This window comes from Amphiura filiformis, chromosome 4 (genome assembly GCF_039555335.1).
Source record: "Amphiura filiformis chromosome 4, Afil_fr2py, whole genome shotgun sequence".
In the NCBI taxonomy this organism is placed as follows: Eukaryota; Metazoa; Echinodermata; class Ophiuroidea; order Amphilepidida; family Amphiuridae; genus Amphiura; species Amphiura filiformis.
This window is the reverse complement of record NC_092631.1, coordinates 51,761,046-51,783,510: the sequence shown is the minus strand read 5'-3', so window position 1 is coordinate 51,783,510 and position 22,465 is coordinate 51,761,046. Positions and strand designations below refer to the sequence as shown.

At 40.0% G+C, this 22,465-nt stretch overlaps 1 protein-coding gene and 1 pseudogene across 1 annotated transcript; both read left to right on the top strand.

The window, feature by feature from the left end:
- Positions 1 to 16,372: 16,372 nt before the first annotated feature.
- LOC140150249 (ribonucleoside-diphosphate reductase subunit M2 pseudogene) lies at positions 16,373 to 17,347 on the top strand (annotated as a pseudogene).
- Positions 17,348 to 19,836: 2,489 nt separating this feature from the next.
- On the top strand, positions 19,837 to 20,583 carry LOC140150248 (uncharacterized). Its single transcript, XM_072172252.1, has one exon. The coding sequence runs from the start codon at positions 19,837 to 19,839 to the stop codon at positions 20,581 to 20,583; it is 747 nt and encodes a 248-aa protein (XP_072028353.1).
- Positions 20,584 to 22,465: the final 1,882 nt, after the last annotated feature.

Here is a 22,465-nt window from a genome sequence, read left to right as displayed (position 1 = left end):
TGTTGTTTGCGTTAAAAGTAGCTTATGATCAAGCTTATGATATAAACCTGTATAAACCCCGGATATAAAACCTATAAAAGAAAATCCGATCTGGTATGCCTCGCTGGTTTCAATTCAATGGAGAATCAGTGATTTTTGTTCATAACACAATAGAACATATACTTGAATCATTTTGTGGGGCATTATTATATAAAACCGAATAGCTATATAATTACCCGTTTGGAGGGATGATATTGATTGTTTCAGAACATACAAATATCAGTCCCAGAACAACGCCAAATATGGATTAAAAGACCTTTGACCTTGGATGTACAACAGCATGTTATGATCTAATGGGAAACTGTGCACATCAACAAACACCATTTCTATCAAAAACGCAACGTCTGATATAATTTGAAACCACATAAACTACTAGAGACGGTACTCCTCTTGGATATGGACCAAGCTTTAGAATATCGACTGTTGCGTTTTGAAATAAAACAAACCAGAAATTTATCACCCATTGTAAAGATATGGCACATGTACCGAATACATGTACATTATTATTATAAATTTAATGATACAGTCTGAAAGTGTATGCAGCCATGCTAACCACATAAGGAGATTATACGATTAACCTAGTGCAGCTATTGTCATAGCAGGGTATTATTATGTAATACTCCTGATCCATATTTGGCGTTCTCTTGGACTGAATATTGCAAATGTTTGTTCTTTCCTGTCAAAAATGACACCAAACCTGTGGCCATAACTTATTCTATGTTTGAGTACCTACCTGTCTGTGAAAGACAAGGAGGTCTAAAACAAAATCTGCTATTGTCTGCCCATTTGCACCAGTAAACATGAGTAAGGAATATCACTGTGTTGCCACTTAATCAGTAACGAGTATAGAGAACCCATATGCGTTCACAACAGCATTGCATCTTCTTCTCATGCTTCTTTATATCAACCTGGCCTCACGCTCATGAGGGATGGCACCCGGGGATGGCATTCCACTCTTCTGATCTGTTACTCTAGTGCGCACAGCCCGACCAAATTGGTCCCAGAGATGTTCTACAGGATTGAAGTCCGGCATTGGCGTACGCAGGGGGGGGTGTTACGTGTGTGAAACACCCCCCTTGGATCTGTCCAAAAAATGGGGGAAAAGAACAGACAAAGAAAGAGAGAGAGAGAGAAGAAAGAGAGAGAGAGAGGGAGGGAGAGAGAGGGGGGAGGGGGAGATGAGCAAGGCATAGGGGACATATTATCACAATCATAGGCCTACAGATGCCTTACCAACTCCCACACAAATTATCTCACCCCTATACCTGGTATTGACCGGCAACATACGTAAATATGTTAATTGTTAATACAACATGTCAACACCCCACACCATCACACCCCTGGCAACATACATAAAGGTTTTAATTGTTAATTGATTTAGATATACTTGTTTACACCAACACCCTCCCCTACATCATCACACCCCACACCCTTACCCCAGCAACGTACTTGAAAATTATAATTGTCAACCCCATCATCATGATCATCACGCTTTTAAAGCTGCATCTCTTAAACCGCATTGCGCCATCAGCTGAAAACCGTTTGCAATTTTTTCTGTCAAAACACGGTGCAAGTACGCAAGCATAATGTACTTCAGATGATTTTTAATTTGTAATCCAAATCAAATCGCTTTTCAAAAGAAAATAAAGCATATTTAGACAGTATTTTGCATTGAAATAGCGTATAAATTGTGCACCAAATGGCTTCAATTGGACCTACATTTTGCAAAATTTATGAGAAGAGAAAACTTGTACACGAAAGGCTTCATAGACCGTCATTTCATAAGTTTTCGGCTTTTTGAAACTAAAATTTTACACACTAATAGTGCCAAAATGTCCAGCAAATCGCTTCAATTAGGTCTTCATTTTGCAAAAGTTTCTTACTTCTGAGGGGGCACATCCCCTCAGACATTCCCCTTGGCGTCGCCTAAGCGCGACGCGATGTCCCCTACGCGGCCATTTTTTACATTTTTTTTATCATCACACCCCCCTTGAAAAATTCCTGCGTACGCTACTGAAGTCCGGGCTATTGGCTGGCCACTCCATTCACTGAATTCCTGCTTCTTGCAGGAAGTCATTTACAACTCTTGCCCTATGTGCATGTGGTCGAGCGTTATCATCCTGTAGAACAGCGTTTTTGTCCAAGGTTTTGCAGTTCCATGGAAGCGCATGAAATGGAACTGCAAATGGCTGAACGATGTCATCTCGATAGTTGACTACTACCAGTCTGGTCTTCCTGTCATCATGGTCATCGATATTCCCACCCATAGCATCACGCTTCCACCACCATAGGCTGTTACTTTGTCAATGCAGCAATCTGAAACTCGTTCGCCATGTCTTCTTCACACTCTCACTCGGCCATTCAGCTTCCTCAAACAAAATCTTGTTTCATCACTAAACATGACATTGAGCCACATGTGTAAATTCCAACCGCGGTGTTGACGGCAGCAGCTAAGACGGACAAGACGATGAAGTGGGGGCCATTTTAGACTTCCTGGCAGTCTTGCGAGATCGGAGATCAGATTCATGAAGCCTATTGCGAATGGTTTGGTCAGATACTCTATTGCCATTAAGTGTTGCATGCCTTGCTTGCAAAGTTTTGGCACTTAGTGTACGGTTTTGAAGTGCTGTCAGTCTGATGTACCGGTCTTCTGCAGCCGTCGCTTTTCTTGGGTGGCCACTTCTGTGTCTGTCTTTGACATCTCCGGTCTGACGAAACTTGGGTTTTAGCTTAGAGATCATACTGCGGGAAACTCCAAAAGTTAATTCCGAGTTATACCAGCCTGAAGCTTACCCATAGTTCGCGCCTTATATCCAGATCTGATAATCGAACCCAGGTTGATTAGAACTTTCTTGCATATGACCACTATGAAGAAGTGACCAGCAAGAGAGATTGACTTGCGTTTATCCATTTAGAACTGTTAATCACATCCTAGCACTTTTCATTAAAAATGATAACACTGCAAACAACTTTTCATTCATTCTTTTATTCGTGCATTAACCCACTCATTCATTCAAATCAATGAGACAATGGTCAGTTTGGCCAATTTTCTTTGAGACCTCTATGTCTTTCAAAGAAAGTTACTCAGCCGTGGAATAGGTTATCGTCACAAATGAGGTGTTATTGTTGACAGAAAACAACAATGTTTTCACTGATATGAAACAATATGGAGAAAAAAATCTGATATTCAGCCGTTTTTTGAAAGTTTCCAAATTTTGTGTGAAGAGTTTATATTTACGTTTGTGAAGGCTATCATTGATCGAGGTAGAACGGGCCATTAAACTGATATAAACAGTGTCGCTGGCCGGTGTTTTAACCTTTAACCCGTTTTAACGGGTTAAACCTTGGTTAAGGGACACAGCGTCAACACCAGGCAAATAATTATTTTTGCACAGACTGTAAACAAATCAATAGAAATACGCCCTGCAGCGAATCACCTGGCTCTGCTATCTACACCGCAATTCGCCAGGTATAAAATAAGCTTAATATATACTTTGTCGCTGAGCGATTAGTATTTGGCTTGTAAGGTAGCTCGCTTTTCTCAACGCAACAAAAGGAGTTCTATATTATTGGCTAAAATCAACCGCTATCGATCAGCGGTATAATTTCAGCTATAGTTGTCTTTCCAATTCGCCCCTAAACAGAGTCAAAATCCTATTGTTGAAGGCAACAATAAGCTTGTAGTGTCTCATTATCTCTATAGAATTAATAACTCAGTGGCAATAAGAGCACATTCCCAGGTGGTGAATGACGTGCATTCTCTAAATTCAGTAAATTTCCATCGTCAACCGTGTAATTGAATGGGATTATTTTGAAATTTTAAAACGCTTGAAATATCACAAACAAATAGGCCTATGTTAATAAATAATATAAATACAAGCTAAAACCGTTGGGGTTCGATAATGAACGCCACAAAACTAACCGAGTATATGGAAAATGCCATACGACCGAGCGGTTTCACAGGTTGCCGGCTCTATCATGCCATTCGCCGCCTGCACATTCCTAAACTATTAGATTACATGAAATGATACGAGTGACCGCCACTTGAGATCATTCTTGTATCAATTCCTAGCTATAATGTAAAAAGTTCTGCCGAGTTATTCATGGCGTATGGTGGTGTACCTGCTATTGACATTCATGCGTTAGATCTTTGAATGCCTATATCTCGACCTGGGTAGAAAACTATAAATATATCCCGCTATTTTGGTTTCTGTAAGAACCTATTGTTATATTGTAAGGCTTGCAGTGTTACAGAAATATGGTAAGCTTCTGTCGGTGCCATGAAATCCAAGCCGAGTCCTTGAAATCAAAAAGTATTATCTTCAATATGAAGGTCAAAATTTTCAATTGGTGGTCGGCTTTTCATCCCAGCTACATACACTTTAAGTACATATCATCATTACATTTATAAAGTTTACTTCAAGGACTGTTACATTTTAATATCAAATATCAAAATTTAATAAGTTGCCATAAAATTTGTATTACATCGCGAATTTAAAAAAAATCAAAATTATTTGATATCAGAAGGACATTCCTCGTATTCAAAATGCAATTCGATATTCTGAATGTTACTGGAGGCGGAACTTATATGATTCGAAAGATTTCAAATAAAACACTTATTTGTGCCTAATAAGAAAGAAGTGAAAATACTAGATGTTTATACGTTATGATATGTGGATGTGTTTTTCAAATTATTGTTTCATTAGAAATTGAAAATATATACATTATCATGATTATTACCATTAGTGAGATTTTACTTGTTGAATTTACTTTCATTTTGTAAGCCCCATTAAATTCCAGGTGATGATCGTTATGATTTGTGAACGTGGTAATTAAATTACCGTTTCATGTGAAATTGGAAATACATTATCAAAATCACTTTCAGTGAAATTTTACCTCTAACCGACCTTTTTTGTAAGCTTTTCTATATGTCGACACACACAAGTCAAATCAAGTCAAGTGACAAGTCAAGTCAAGTGTCACACCAGGTGCCATGATTTGCGAGTCTCTTAGCGAGACTGTACACGTAAAGCCTTTGAGCTTTCAAAAAAGACTTTACTGGGACAATGTGTGCGGGTAGCGCGCACAAATTGTGTATTTTACACAATTTTGGTGCATGATCTGGGTGAAGAGGACTTTATTGCGACAATTTGGTATTTTGCACTATTTTGGCCCATGATCGGGATTAATTTTTGTGGAAAACGGGCTCCTTGCTCTTTTCCTTTGCCTTCCCGATTTCTCATTTTTGCAACAATAATATGATTGCTTTCGTGTAGGATTTTATCGACCTAATTCTTAGTATATATTATTGTAAACACACGTGGTTCTTTTTAATTCTTTTAAAATATAAAATACAAGGTGAACAATAGGCTCAATAGCCCATTAGGAATGACCATGTCATCAATCCAAATTAGTTAATTACAGTTTGCAGGTGACAGAATTGCCGTAAATGTATTTCAATTACACAACCGGTATTTTTACTCAACCGGTATCGGGCCTTAAGGGAAGGGGTATGAACGTTTGGACAGTATTTATTGTGGGACATTAGAGCACATCAGACATATCGAATTGCATTCTGAATACGAAGAATGTCCTTCTGGTATCAAATAATTTTGATTTTTGAAATTCGCAATGTAATACACATTTTATGGCAAATCATTAAAATTGATATTTTTGATATTTAACAGTACTTGAAGTAAACTTTATAAATCTGATGATTTATACTTAAAGTGTATGTAGGTGGGATGAAAAGCCGACGATCAATTGAAAATTTTGACCTTTCGTATTGAAGATATGGATTTTTTTCCCAAAACACAAAAAAATAGGTCTTTTTGGGGAAAAAATCCATATCTTCAATATAAATGGTCAAAATTTTCAATTGATCGTCGGCTTTTCCTCCCAGCTACACACACTTTAAGAATATATCATTAGATTTATAAAATTTATTTCGAGGACTGTTATATATCAAAAATTTGAAAAATATCAAATTTTAATAATTTGTCATAAAATTTGTATTATATCGTGAATTTCAAAAATGAAAATTATTTGATATCAGAAAGACATGCTTCGTATTCAGAATGCAATTCGATACGTCTGAGGTGCTCTCATGTCCCACAAAAAATACTGTCGAAACGCCATAAACACTCATTCTAGATACCTTAACAATCTTCAGGTGAAAACAGCAATGCAATATATATATTTCCATTCGTGCATATATATAGACGAAAGAAATTTGAACAAATCGTAGCGTAGCATGAAAATCACAAAAATGAACTTTACTGACAGGAGTACTCGAACCAACGACCTCGGCATTACTAGTCGCCGCGCTCTACCACTGAGTTATGACAGCATCTAGTGGCGAGGGTCGAGTTTTTAGACCTATGCAGTATTCGTCTGTGACATGCCGCAAACTTGAGGGCGATCGCCCGTTTTTTTAACAGTGATTCAATTACTTCACGGAAATATACATTTTGCGTAAGAAATTTGTGAAGTAAAGAACCCTACAAGCTGATTTGCTCGACAAATACATACAAAGACGAAAGAAATTTGAACAAATCGTAGCGTAGCATGAAAATCACAAAAATGAACTTTACTGACAGGAGTACTCGAACCAACGACCTCGGCATTACTAGTCGCCGCGCTCTACCACTGAGCTATGACAGCTCAGTGGTATATAGGAGGGCTAGAGGGCGCTAATAAAATCGGTAGACAGAGCTTGATTCGAAATCTATATTAGGTTAAATGTGCAATTATATAGCTGTTAAATGATCTGCTTTACATATTATACCATTTCGTTATAAAACAAATGTAACCGTTCAAGTTGTGTGTAAACTTCAAGTTTGTACGCGACTATTAGCCTTTGAAATGAAGCTAAATCGGATGGTGTTAAATTCTGTTGCATCACCCCGTCTGCATGACAGAATTCTATTAAAAAATTGAAATCTAACAGATAGATGCGCAGTTCATGCGCAGTTTATCTGCATTCAAAAGAGACGTTAATTGACAGAAATAAACAATCGATTATCTTTGAAAGTGCTGAGCCATATGATTTTCCGACGTCACTGCAAGCTCTTGCCCAACATTTGGTTTATTGGTGCTTTACTCTGACACCGCCGTATTCACGGTTTTGTAAATTTAAATAAAACATTGAAAGTGACACAAGACATACTACAGTGTGGGCCAAAAACAACTTTACCCAATTTAAAAGATTCATATCTCAAAATTGAAAAGTCTGCTTCAAATTGTTTTTACATATTCGTAAAGAACATCTTCCAAAGAGTATTTGGTGAAAAAACTATTCAAAATATATTAAATTAAAAATGTGACGCTAGTTTTAAATCAAACGGTCAAAATTAACTTTGTCCACGCGAAGGCCTACTGGCTGTCGCGTCGCATCACTGCAATAGCGAGTTCGATAGAGAATGGGAACCACTCAGTATACGCACACATTTGTTCAGCAATTTTATATAACACAATCAAATAAATTAAACATAAACAATTAAAATGTCAAGCTACGATATTTCGTCATGATATGCAGCTTTCATACTGCAAAGATATAAAACAATTCTCTTCAAATATGCGCAAAGCAATTGTAACCTCAGACCTCATTTTTTGTCATTACGAAATGTTATCTACAAGAAAGTCTGAAGTTATTGCACTTATTGCGTGCGTGGTAGGCCTATGTTCGGCAAAGTGTTGCGTCGAGAACTGACTCTGGGGTTTGCTTCAAGTTCCCTTTGAACCGCTGTGCTTTGCAGTTGAACGGCCAGTTCTTGGACGTCCGCTTCGTGCTTTGCATCTATTCATCACACTTCTGAAGTTATGAAAGTTGTTCGTATTTAGAGTTATGGTAGGTTTCGGCGGGACTCTTACGTTCGGGAAACGAATCCGGAATTGATGCTGCACTTCCAAAAAGCTTTCTGCCATAAAAGTCCTCTCTTTTGTTGTGAAATTCCTCTCATCTCATCTCATCTTGACACCTTGCAAACCTATTTAGAAATAAGCCACGCAGTCACCAATGGTCACAAAATGCACGAAGGCCTATTTAAAATTCACAAATCGCGCCAGGTGAAAATGATAATTGCGTAATTGTTATACTAATTGTTGGTCACTGACAGTGAATGGGGATTAAAATCGATTGTATTTCGTTCATTCATGTAAAAACAATTATCACCATTCAAAGACAAAATAAACGTGTTTACCAATTACATGAATGCCTGACGCATATGTGTGCCTTTATACTCTAACTTACTCTTAGCAATCGGACGAATCCCATTGAATTACGTGTGGACAAAGTGATTTTTGACCCTCGGACGTAAAACTAGCACCATTTTGTTAATTTAGCTTCTTTTGTTTTTATTTTTTCATCATATACTTTTAGAAAGATATACATTTAGAATATGTAACAATACCATGGATAGCTCTTCTACAATTCGAGCAACCACCCTGTGAAATTGGGTAAAGTTGTTTTTGGCCCACACTGTATATGCTTTATTTAGCTGACTATTGAATCATAGCAGTACATATATTTCCTGCTACACATACCAATTTCCATTAGAGAGACTTGATGTAAAAAACGTGATAACGTAAATGACTTACGCATACATGCCATAGAGATTACCGGTAACATTAAATCAATAAATAGAAAACTACTGATCCACCTGCTTTTACATTCTGGACAAACTTTTCATGAAAAAAGTCGAGATTTTAGGTACTTCTAACTTTTGACCAAAAAACCAAAAACAACAACAAACAAACAATCTTTTTTGCATTCATTCACTGAGAATGGCCCTTACACATCCGTACATGGTAATGGTAACAATCTATTCCAAATTGTCGATTTCCATACTCGAGCACAGGCAACCCTTGACCTTATAATTACAAGTGACAATATGAGAGCTTGCTATGAGAAGCCGTGTCCCTACTCATCAATAGGAAAAGTGATCATTTGTGCGTTCTCTGAAACCTAAAAGGCATAGAGTTGTTCAACATAAAAGGAAAACACAGATCACCCGCCCCCGGGCACCCGCCCACTGCTCGAGTCAGGAATCCGTACATTTGGAACATGGATTCAAAGCCTTGATTGGCATATGGTTTTAAAAACAAATGGTACTCAGCATAAAGCTGACGCTTTTTACGCCATTCTTGATCAAGGTATGAGCTCATGCTTCCCCGAAAAAAAGAAGATGGTTCACACGAATGACAAACCTTGGATTACCCCTCAGATTAAGGACCTGATTGTGAAGCGTCAAAAGGCTTTCATTTCCGGCTCTGATCAAAAGTGGCGTAAACTGAGAAACGAGGTCAAGCGTAAAATTGAGAAGGCAAAAATAGATTACCATGCCAACAGAATCAGAGGTCTACAAAAAACGGAGTCAAGAAAATGGTACCAACAAATCAAAAAGGTTACTAACTCTGTCCGATCTGAGCTCAGATTGGACATCCCAGGTGTTTGTGATGATGATGAGAAGGGTAAGGCTGATGCGGTCAATGACATGTTTGCTAAAGTATCTGCGCATGTACCCTCATTGGATACATCTAAGCTACCTGCATATTTACCAGCCAAAGACCCTGCTCCCAAACTGCACCCTTGGGAGGTTTATTCCGAGTTACAGAAAATTAACCCCAACAAATCTGGGGGACCTGATCGTATCCCTGGTAAAATCATCAAGGAATTTGCCTATGAGATGAGCATCCCCTTGACAAATTTTCTTAATTCCTCATTTACTGAAGGTATTGTACCAAGTCAATGGAAACAAGGTATCGTTGTGCCTGTACCAAAACAAAGACCCCCTACTCTTGATAAGTTACGGCCAATTTCTTTGACCTCAATCTTCGCCAAAGTAGCTGAGGGTTTTGTATCGAGATGGGTAATTGATGATATTAGTCACAAGTTAGACATCAGGCAATTTGGAAATGTAGCAGGTGTGTCAACTAATCACTATCTAGTCAATATGATGCATTACCTTCATACTGGTGCTGAAGTGAGTCACAATACCGGAACGATTGTCCTGACTGATTTTTCTAAAGCCTTTGATTTGGTCAACCACATCATTCTCATCACAAAAATTATTCAAATGGGTGTGCGTAGGAACATAGTATCTTGGCTTTGTGACTTTCTTCAGCATCGACAGCAATGTGTACGATACAACAGCATGCTTTCAGACTTTGTGCAACTCACAGCTGGTGTACCGCAGGGCACCAAGCTTGGCCCAATTGGTTTTCAAATCCTCATCAATGATGCCGCCGATGATGCACATGCAGAAGTCTGGAAGTATGTTGATGATCTCACATTTGCTGAAAACTCTACTAGTGATAGCAATAGTCATATCCAGGAAGATCTGAATAAGTTCTCAGACTGGGCAGCAACTAATGGCCTAAATCTTAATGCCAAGAAATGCCAAGCACTTGAGGTTAATTTCAGTAAAACCAAACCACATCGTGCAGACTTGAGCATTGGATCTGACAAGCTTGATTATGTTGACAAAGCCAAAATCCTGGGTATCTGTATTCAAAGTGACCTGAAATGGCAATCTCAGGTTGATATTATGATCAAGAAAGCAAACACTCGTCTTTTCATGCTTAGATCCCTGAAAAGATTTGGCTTTGACCAGGATGAACTTACGGTCGTTTACAAAAGCTATGTCAGACCAGTGCTCGAGTATGCTGATGTGGTTTGGCATGCGGGGCTCACATGTAAACAAGCTAGTGATCTTGAGCGCATACAAAGAAGGGCAATTAGAACCATACTTAAAAAGCTAGAAGACAGAAGGGTTGAGCATTGCCGAACTTTTGCCAATGGACTGAGAGACAGTCTAAGAACCAGTCATTTATTACCCCCACCAGAATCTCGGTCCATGGCAGAAGTTTGCGCAATGCTCAAGATCATACACAACTCAGGGCCAACACGAAACGCTTCAAACAGAGCCCCATCCCCTTTTATGTCACACTTTTAAACATGCATTAAATGTCCCACTTGCTTTTATCTAAATTCAATTTGTGTGCATCCATGTCAGAGGGATGCGCTTGTCGGCTGCTACATGTGTCTCATTTCGCATGGTAGCTGGGAGTAGATGCCGGACTTGTCTCGGGTGGATGTCGCTTTGGGCCATCCCTGGGTCACATGGTTTGGGAGTACAGAGAACATTCCTTGGCCGTGTGACTTGCGGATGATTTGGAGTGGCCTCCGCTTGGGATGGGTCTGGTGTTTGTTCCTGGCTGTTGTACGGGGTGGGACGCATGTGGCGTCCGACGGGTGCATCATTTTGTTATGGATGTACACATTTTTTTCATTAAGATTTTATCCTGCTGGCAGGTTAAATTGAGATTTTTAGTGGTTTTTAATCAAATCTTTTGGTGATATTTTACATTGTAATTGGCCTATTTTATTTGTGCAAATTTCATATCTTTATGTCCTTGTAATAATATATTTTCCATGTGTCATGTTTATTTATATTACCATGTGCAATACTTGTGTATTTATAAATGTTTTAAATTTGTGTGTTATTCTAAGTATCTTTAATTATAATTATTTGTAATATTTCTCTGTAATTTGGCCCATGGCCACGATTGTGAAATAAATATATATGAAATGAAATGAAACATTTGCAAATCTTTCAATTCAAATTAGTCGTATCTCAAACATTCAAACAAGAGATGCGCAAAAATCATTGCGGAAAATCTTGATAGGTAGAAGTCGACCTTTTATTGGTAATAATATTTTATGAGGTGAAATATGGACTGTTCCATACAACTGTTCAACGAGGCTTTGCCGAGTTCATATTTCACCTCATGAAAATATTCTTTCTATTGAACGAAATAAAGGCATTCAATATTTATTTTCTTTAAGTCATATATAAATTCCTCTACATCAACTTTAATTTTATGCATCTCCAGGAAAATAAAATAAATAAATCTAAACTACATATAAATACCCCCACCTATAATTGGCGAGTCGAAGTAGTCACCGAGGGCGCTATACCCTCGCTTTTGACAGCGTTGCCATGGTAGCTGCGAGTGATTGCAATGAAAAATGAACTATTAAAATTGCACTCGCGCGGAACACAAAAAAATCAACAGTAATTGACCAATAAAATGACAAGAATCTTTATACGAGTTATATAAAAGAAATTGAACTTTCTTTACCAATATTTACCAACATGATTGAAAGTGTGATTCATTGTTCAAATTCTCATTTTTTCATGCTGGACCTACCCGCTATTATCTTCATAAACTTCCCTGTTAAAAGTGGGCTCACACTATGATGAATAGAGGTGAACGTCCGAACGGCAAGCTACGTTAAAGGCCCGGTCACACTATGACGGACGATAAGCAACGAAAGGTGACGAACGTGAAAATCACAAAATGTTGACGGCTAAAGGCCCGGTCACACTATGACGAATAGGGGTGAACGGCAAGCGACGTTAAGCTGCGAATTGCAATTTTGAATTTACCGCCACTCATCGTGGGTTGCCGTTAGTTGTCGCTGACGAATCCGTCAGCGACCGCAGACGGCCGCAATTATTCGTCGGAAAATTTTCAACATGTTGAAAATTTTGTGAAGACAAAAAAGTAGTTGTGATTCCGTTCAAATTTCGTTGGAGACCGCAACCCTCATTTCTTTGACGTTTCCATACCGTGGGAAGCCGTCTCTAGTCGTTTTGAGGTCGTCACAATTTCGTTGGTAGTCGTTGTCAACGTCCATTGACGAATAACCAACGGCAGGCGACGTCACATCTCGAACCCTGACGACACGGTGCGGCAAGCAACGAAATTGTAACGATCTTGGTGCGACAGTGACTTGCGAATTTTGTCCGGAGAGTGACGGATATTGTTTGCGAGTATCGTTTGCGAGTACCTGCGGCATTGAAACGGTGGTCTGCGATGGGTTACGATTTTTAAACGATGGTCAACGATTTTAAACTTTTTGTGCGATTCATGAGATAGATATATGCATTTGTAGGATTGTAGAAATTAATCAAGTCTTTTTTTATGGTCGTTGACAACGACTACCAACGAAATTGTGACGACCTCAAAACGACTAGAGACGGCTTCGCACGGTATGGAAACGTCAAAGAAATGAGGGTTGCGGTCTCCAACGAAATTTGAACGGAATCACAACTACTTTTTGTCGTCACAAAATTTTCAACATGTTGAAAATTTCCCGACGAATAATTTCGGCCGTCTGCGGTCGCTGACGGATTCTCAGCGACAACTAACGGCAACTCACGATGAGTGACGGTAAATTCTAATCAAGTCTTTTTGTGCGATGTTTGACGTTTTATTGACGTCAGTTCGATTTCAATAGACTACCCGGCACGATGCAATTTTAAAGTTCATATAAAAAAAATAATATCAATAATAATCAAAAATATTAATATTTCTGATTATTATTGATATTGATGATAGTATTTTTTATCATTATTGATATATTGATATTGATATAATAGTTTGGATTATTATTAATATTGATTTTCTTATTTTGATTCCTATTGATATTGATATTAATTTTTTGATTATTTTTGATATGTGTAAATATTTTTTATTATTATTGATATTAATATCTTTGATTATAATAGGCCTAATTGATATTGATATTAATATCTTTGATTATAATAATTGATATTGATGTTAATATATTATTGATATAGATATTAAAAGTTTAGATTATTATTTATATTGATTTTACTATTTTTTATTATTATTATTGATATTTATATTGGTTTTTTTATATTATTATTGATATGTGTAATATTTTTGATTATTATTGATATTGATGTTAATAATCCTGATTATTATTGATATAGATAATAATTCGGATTATTATTGATATTGATTTTACTATTTTTGATAATTGTTCATATTGATGTTAATATATTTGATTATTATTGATATTGATATTTTTGAGTGGATGATCAGAACGTTGTGAAGAGTGGGAACGCCAAAGGGACTATACGACCCGCACACACAGGCTTTGATGTCGGCTGCTGAGTCACGTCATCATCACCGCAATCCACCGTCAGTTGCCGTTCCTTGCCGAAAGCAAATCCGCTGCCAGCCGTCTGACCTCGTTGCTTGTTGTCGGGCTCCGTCGAGACTTCGTCACTCATCGCCCAGACAACGTCCGGATTTGGTCGCTAGTCTCCGTTTCCTGCCGCATCCTCTCGTCCCTTGCCGTCGTGTTGTCGCTAAAGGTCGTTCCCACTCGTCACCGAATCTTGTTTTTGCTCTTTTTGTCGTCGCTTTGCCGTCAACATTTTGTGATTTTCACGTTCGTCACCTTTCGTTGCTTATCGTCCGTCACAGTGTGACCGGGCCTTAAGCGACGTCAAAAAGAGGAAAAACAAGATTCGCTGACGAGTGGGAACGACCTTCAGCGACAACACGACGGCAAGGGACGAAAGGCTGCGGCAGGAAACGGAGACTTGCGACCAAAACCGGACGTTGTCTGGGCGGCGAGTGACGATGTCTCGACGGAGCCCGACAACAAGCAACGAGGTCGGACGGCTGGCAGCGGATTTGCTTGCGGCAAGGAACGGCAGCTGACGGTGGATTGCGGCGATGATGACGTGACTCAGCGGCCGACATCAAAGCATGTGTGTGTGCGGGTCGTATAGTCCACTTTGGCGTTTCCACACTTCACAACGTTCTGGTCATCCACTCAAAATAATCAATATCAATGATAATCAAAAATATTAACATCAATATGAGCAATAATCAAAAATATTAAAATCAATATAAATTATAATCCAAACCATTAATATCTATATCAATAATAATCAAAAATATTAACATCAATATCAATAATAATCAAAAATTTGCTCATATTGCCTACTGATGACTCTGAAAAGAGCCGTTCACTGAAGACTGCCCCTTGTCAACAGAGAACAAGCAGATCTCGCCTATCTGCTAAAATATACATGTTTTTATGGCTCTGAAAAGAGCCGTTCACCGAAGACTGCCCCTTGTCTACAGAAACAAGCAGACCTCGCCTATCTGCTGATTTTAAAGGTTTGATGGCTCTGAAAGAGCCGTTCACTGAAAGACTGCCCTTGTCAACAGAGAACAAGCAGACCTCGCCTATCTGCTAAATTTAAAGGTTTGGTGGCTCTGAAAAGAGCCGTTCAATGAAGACTGCCCCTTGTCAAGGAGCAGTCTTCAGTGAACGGCTCTTTCAGAGCCACCAAAACCTGTATATTAGCAGATAGGCGAGATCTCCTTGTTCTCTGTTGACAAGGGCAGTCTTCAGTGAACGGCTCTTTCAGAGTCATCAGTAGGCAAGGGCGGTCTACATGTCTCATTCTTAGGTACTTTGCTTGACAGTTCTAAACTTGTCCGACGGCAACTCGCTAAAAACCCACTAATTGTTATGAATTCCCGTCGTAAAAGCCTATCCCACAATCAATATCAATAATAATAAAAAATATTACACATATCAATAATATTAAAAAAATAATATAAATATCAATAATAATCAAAAATAGTAAAATCAATGTCAATAAAAATCTAAACTATTAATATCTATATCAATAATAATCAAAAATATTACACATATCAATAATAATAATAATAAAATATAAATATCAATAATAATCAAAATATTAATATCAATATATCAATAATGATCAAAAATAGTATCATCAATATCAATAATAATCAAAAATTTTAATATCAGTATCAATAATAATCAAAAATATTAACATCAATATCAATATCAATAATAATCAGAAAAGTAGTAAATACGCTTTCCAGGACATCTTCCGGGTCACGAGGTCAAAGGTCAACGGATGTCAAAGGTCAACCGGAAGTGCCAAAGGTCAACGGATGTCAAAGGTCAACCGGAAGTGTCAAAGGTCAACGGATGTCAATGGTCAACCGGAAGTGATCAAAGGTCAACCGGAAGTACCGCCATTTTGAAAAGGTCAACCGGAAATACGGCCATTTTGAAAAGGTCAACCAACGTTAATATTTAGGGACGTGCATATTTAGGAACGTTAATATTTAGGGACGTTAATATTTAGGGACGTTAATATTTAGGGTCTATGGTCGAACAATTTGCAACGACGCTCAACGATGTTCAACTTCGGGATGTACGAATATTTATAAATTAAAGTTTGCGACTTACCGAAATAGTTCAGTTGTGTTCGTACATTCCAAGATTATAAAATCCATAATATATTCCATAAGCGTTAAATGATTCATGCGTGAGTATTTTTCACGGTTATTTATTCCAGAGCATATTCCAAAGCTGGGTAATAACATTTATATAGTTATCGTGATCGTACACTCGATATAAATCACGGCGCATAGCTTACTTTCCGCATAAGAGCTGAAAATGTCCCGAAACGAGAAAGTATTACTAAGTGTCGATCCATCTCGGTTCGTTATTTTCCCGATTCAGTACCGCGACATATGGAAGTTGTACAAGCGAGCGGAGGCGTCGTTCTGGACGGTGACGGAGGTAGATCTCGCTAAAGATAACCCGCATTGGGAAAGTCTCAACGATGGGGAGAAGTATTTCATTTCTCACATCCTAGCTTTCTTCGCGGGTAGCGATGGAATAGTCGTCGAGAATCTAGCTACTCGATTCTGTAGCGAGGTACAAATTCCCGAAGCGAGGTTCTTCTACGGATTTCAGATCATGATGGAAAACATTCACTCGGAAATGTACAGCTTGCTTATAGATACCTACATCGAAGACAAACGCGAAAAAACGTATTTACTCAACGCCGTGGAAACTATACCGGTCGTGAAAAAGAAAGCCAAATGGGCTCTACGTTGGATCAAAGACGACGATGCCACTTTCGCCACGAGACTCGTTGCGTTCGCCGTCGTGAAGGATTTTCCTCTCCGGATCATTCGCCGCGATATTCTGGTTGAAAAAAGAGGTTTGATGCCCGGTCTGACTTTTCCAACGAGCTCATCAGTCGTGACGAGGCGTTGCACTGCGATTTCGCTTGTTTATTATTCTCGTACATCGACCAAAAACCATCGGTCGAAATGACGCTGAAAATCGTACGAGAAGCGGTAGCGATTGAACGTGAATTTATGACGGAGGCTTTAAAATGCTCACTGATAGGAATGAATGAACGTCTAATGGTTCAATACATATAATTCATCGCCGATCGTTTACTGGTCGAACTGGGTTACGAAAAAATTCTATCGCGTGAACAATCCTTTCGATTTTATGGAAAATATTTCTCTCGAAGGTAAGACGAATTTCTTCGAAAAACGCGTCGGTGAATACCAAAAGGCAGGCGTTATGGCGACGGAAGAGGAACAACGGTTTACTCTCGCGGCGGAATTTTAACGAGTTACGTTCCAATGTAACGCCGACATTATTTGCGAGGCAAGTTTTTAACTACGTTAAATACGCGATTAATGTATCGGATGAAATATCCAACAGATTGAGAGCATTCAACAAACATTTACGTCCGTTATAAACATTTGCGAACGTGGCGTCATTACAAAACACGATCGGAGGAAAATACACAAGAAATCGAGAGTATGTAATAACGTTTTTTAACAACGAGCCTCGTTCTAATTTAACTGCACTAATATTTACAACGTATGGATAGTTTGGCGATTCAAGAAACAACGCGCATTACGGCCGTTAATAAAGCATGATTGGTGGCTAATTTGACAACTCAAGAATCCAATTTACCGGTGTTTATATTGCAACAGTTTACGAGGCGTGACAATTTGTTGTTGAAGCGATTTGTAGCACCGGTTTCAACGCCGTTCAAAAATACGACTCATTCATCGGAGAAAATTATCCAACAAAGCAAAGTGTAAAAAAAAACATTTGTGGCCGTGTCTGCGCTAAAAACACGTTAAAAAGCGCTGATTGTAACGTCACGCGGTGGATAATTTAACGTATCAAGAAACAACCAACAAATACGTAACGAAAATGAATAAAATGTCATTGTTTCCGTTTCATTCGTCATAGCGCCGCTAGACCAACCATGGATAGGGACGTGGACGATTACTTGAAGAGTTTATATTACGACGTATCGGGTCCGGGTAGTCTCGGAGGTATAGAAAGATTGTATAGAAAGGTTAAACGAGAAGACGAGTTTCGTCTGACTAGACGCGATATCGAGAATTGGCTCCTTACCCAAGACGCGTACACTCTGCATAAACCGAGTAGGAGGCGATTTCCCAGGAATATTTATTTCTCGGACGGTATCGACCAAACGTGGCAGATCGATCTCGTAGAATTTCAGAAATTGGCCAGATATAATCGAGGTTATAAATTCGTCCTCACCTGCATCGACGTGTTTTCGAAATTTGCCTGGGCGCGACCCTTGAAGGACAAGAAAGGACCTACCGTCGCCTCGGCGTTGAAAAATATTTTCGAGGAAGGAAGACAACCTCCCCAGTTACAGAGCGATAAAGGAAATAATTTCTAAATAAAGACGTGCAAAAGCTCTTGAAAGATAAAATATCCATTTCTTTACCACTCAGAACCCCGATCGTGGATTTGGAAGATTCTGTATGATACACGTGCGTAACTCTGATCAATCATCGCTCGTAGTTCGACAGCCGATCATGGCGGTCGACGCCGGAGAATTGTACGTTACGCTACCCAGCAACAGTTCATTTGATTATTACCCCGACAATACTCTGAACGATTTCACCACCAAGTTATTCAAGCCTATCGACCTGTCCGGTGATTGGGAAGTCGCTCTGACCGAAATTTCATTCCTCACTCGTTCTACAATATCGGCGAACATTTCAACAACGTACTGTACAGCGGAGATGGGACGGGAAGTAACCTCAAAATGTTTACCATTCCGCAGGGTTATTACCAAAACCTGGAAGAGATATCCCTAACCATACACGAGCTCATGGACGATCTCGGAAAAGAGAACGTGAAAATAACCGTGAATAAAAAACACTCAAAAGGTCAAAGTGGGACTCCAGAACAACGCCTTTATCGAATTACATCGGCAGCTCCTGTCCATCCTAGGATTTACGAATAGAAACACCCTGATCGACGAAACTACCGAGGCGGATTTACCCATGGATCTAAACGGAGGGCTATACTCTCTGTACCTCTACACCGATATCGTCGAAGATCAGATCGTGGGGGACGCGTTCGTGCCCCTCTTACGTTACGTTCACATCGATAAACGCGACGGCGGGGAAGTCGTTACGCGTACTTACCAATCCCCTCATTTCGTCAAGGTAAAGATGAAACGTTTCGATACCATCACCATGAGTGTCAGGCAAGACACGGGCGAGAAGATTCTATTTCAACGCGGCAAGATCATCGTCAAGTTATGTTTCAGAGCCGTCAAAACGGGATTCTTAAAAGGTAAAACGTTACGATATACGCGTCATTATCATCATGGTTGGCAGACAACAAGGAGGTTACGTCCAGACGGGTCGCGGAGATTTCCCGGTTTTTAGGGGATCCCGAATGCAAAGGGGGTACGGGTTAGGAAGTATTCTTTCCGGAATGTTCAGAGCGGCCGTTCCTTTACTCAAACGTGGCGCTCAAAAGTTGGGTAAAGAAGCCCTTAGAACGGGAATTAACGTGGGTCAAGACGTATTGAGCGGTCAAAATCTAAGAACCGCCGCTCGACAACGCGGTCTGGAATCGGTACGAAACGTTCTTTCATCCAAGAAAACGACCGTAAAGAAGAAGAAGAGGAATCAGCGTCGATCGTCTAAACAACCCGCTCGAAAAGGTATAAAGCGAAAGACTACCGGAAAATCGGTCATTTCATCGCGAGCTAAGCGAGCGAAAAGACCTCTGGATATCTTCGACCGTTAAGTCTACGTTACGCCAAAATGTCTCTCGTCAGTAACCACTCCTGCCCCTGTTCTAAAACCGAAACGGATCTATTCAGCGTTCCACCGACTCAGACCGATATACTCAGCAGTCAATTTCTCGAATATAAACCGTTGAACGCCGTGACGTCAGATGGACCGTTGGAATTTACGGTACCGGGATCTCCGGATGGTTACTTGGATCTGTCGCAAACTCAACTGTATGTCAGGGCAAAAATCACGTTACCCGATGGAGCCGATATACCGCAAGACGCCCCGGTCGGACCTACGAACCTGTTTTTGCATTCGATGTTCAATCAGGTGGACGTCCACTTGAACGATAGAATGGTCAGCGTCGCTTCCAACACCTACGCCTATCGCGCCATGATAGAAACTCTGCTCACTTACGGATCGGACGCTACGAAATCGCACTTGACGTCGGCGCTCTTCTACAAAGATACCCCGTACAAAATGGACATCTGCGACCCCGCGCTAATAGACGATGAAGCTAACGTCGGACTGAAGAAACGTGCTCAGTTTACCCATAATAGTCGCGTGGTGGATATGGTCGGAATGATTCATTCGGACATTTTCTGTCAGGAAAAGTTTCTATTGGGAGGCGTAGATCTTAAACTCAAACTTCACCGGAGCAAAAACGAATTCTGCCTACTGAGGGGTATCAGACCTCAAATCCAACAACCCGCGTACAGAGTGCAGATCATGGACGCCACTCTCTTCGTAAGGAGCGCTAAACTGAATCCGACATAGACCATGTCTCACGCCAAAGAGTTGGAACGCGGAGTCACCGCCAAGTACCCTATTCGTCGCGTAGACGTCAAGAGTTTCTCGATCCCGCAAGGCAATCTTTCCTTTGTCCGAGAAAGCTTATTTACGGGACAGATACCCAGACGTATCATCTTTGGACTCGTTGATAATACAGCATACAACGGAGCGTACGCCAGAACCCGTATTTCTTCAAACATTTCAACTTGAATTACCTCGCTCTACACTGCAACGGAGAAACCATTCCGTGGAAACCGCTCAGACCTCGTTTCGAAGAAGCCGACGCTCAACCTAACCTTCAAGGACATATAATGGCTTATCAGACGTTGTTTCAAGGCACAAGCAACATGCACAAGGACCGAGGCGTACAGATAGCCAGGGAAGATTACGCCGGAGGATACACTCTGTTCGCCTTTGATCTATCGCCGGATGCGTCTGACGACGCTCATCTCAACCTTTACGAAACGGATCGGTTCGTCTCGAATTGCAGTTCAAGTACCCTTCCTAACACGGTCAACCTGGTCGTCTACGCCGAGTGGGATTCCATGCTGAAATTACCAAATCTCGATCCATCGTCATCGATTATGACCATTAAGATGGATACGGTCGATCTGCTTCGATGCGTCAAATCCGATCCTATCGTACGCGACATATTCGGAAATGTTCTACCCAGGGATAAACTTCCTATCAAGATCGAGAAACCGTTTCCTCGAGCGTACATCGTTAACACGGATACCTGTAAGGAACCCGGGAAACATTGGGTCGCTTTTTACTTCGAAAACGAACGTTACGCCGAGTTTTCCCTCTTTTACCTGTATCACCGTTGTCGCGGTTACGACACGCGAAAAATTGCTCGAATGTTTTACAAAGACCCTGAGATCAACGATATACGACGCTGATTTCGAAGTGACGGATTTAGAGTATTTAGTAATCAGATCGCTCGCTCCTTTATGGAATCGAGCCGTAAAAAGTAGTTATTAGATTATAATAAAGAATAAAGATAGCATAATTATTAGTATTATGTCTTTGATGTTCTTAATAAAGGTGAAAGAATAAGAAACAATTCTCTCTCGTTTGTTTTTCCATCGTTTGTCAAATGTCCCTAAATACTAACCTCCCTAACTATTAACGTCCCTAAATATTACCGTCGATTCAAAATGGCGGTATTTCCGGTTGACCTTTTCAAAATGGCGGTATTTCCGGTTGACCTTTCAAAATGGTGGTATTTCCGGTTGACCTTTGACCACTTCCGGTTGACCTTTGATCACCTCCGGTTGACTTCATGACACCCGACCCGGAAGTGACCTTTGACCTTTGACCTGGTTTGACCTTTGACCTCGTGACCCGGAAGATGTCCTGGAAGGCTATATTACTACTCAGAAATATTAATATTTTTGATTATTATTGATATTTCTTTTTATATGAACTTCAAAATTGCATCGTGCCGGACAGTCTATTGAAATCGAACTGACGTCAAAAAATGTCAAAAATCGCACAAAAAGGTTAAAATCGTGGACCATCGTTTCAAAATCGTAACCCATCGCAGACCACCGTTTCAATGCCGCAGGTACTTGCAAACGACCCGCCATCAACAGTCAATATCCGTCACTCTCCGGACAAAATTCGCAAGTCACTGTCGCACCAATATCGTTACAATTTCGTTACTTGCCACAACGTGTCGTCAGGGTTCGAGATGTGACGTCACTTGCCGTTGTTTTTTCGTCAATGGACGTTAACAACGACTACCAACGAAATTGTGACGACCTCAAAACGACTAGAGACGGCTTCGCACGGTATGGAAACGTCAAAGAAATGAGGGTTGCGGTCTCCAACGAAATTTGAACGGAATCACAACTACTTTTTGTCG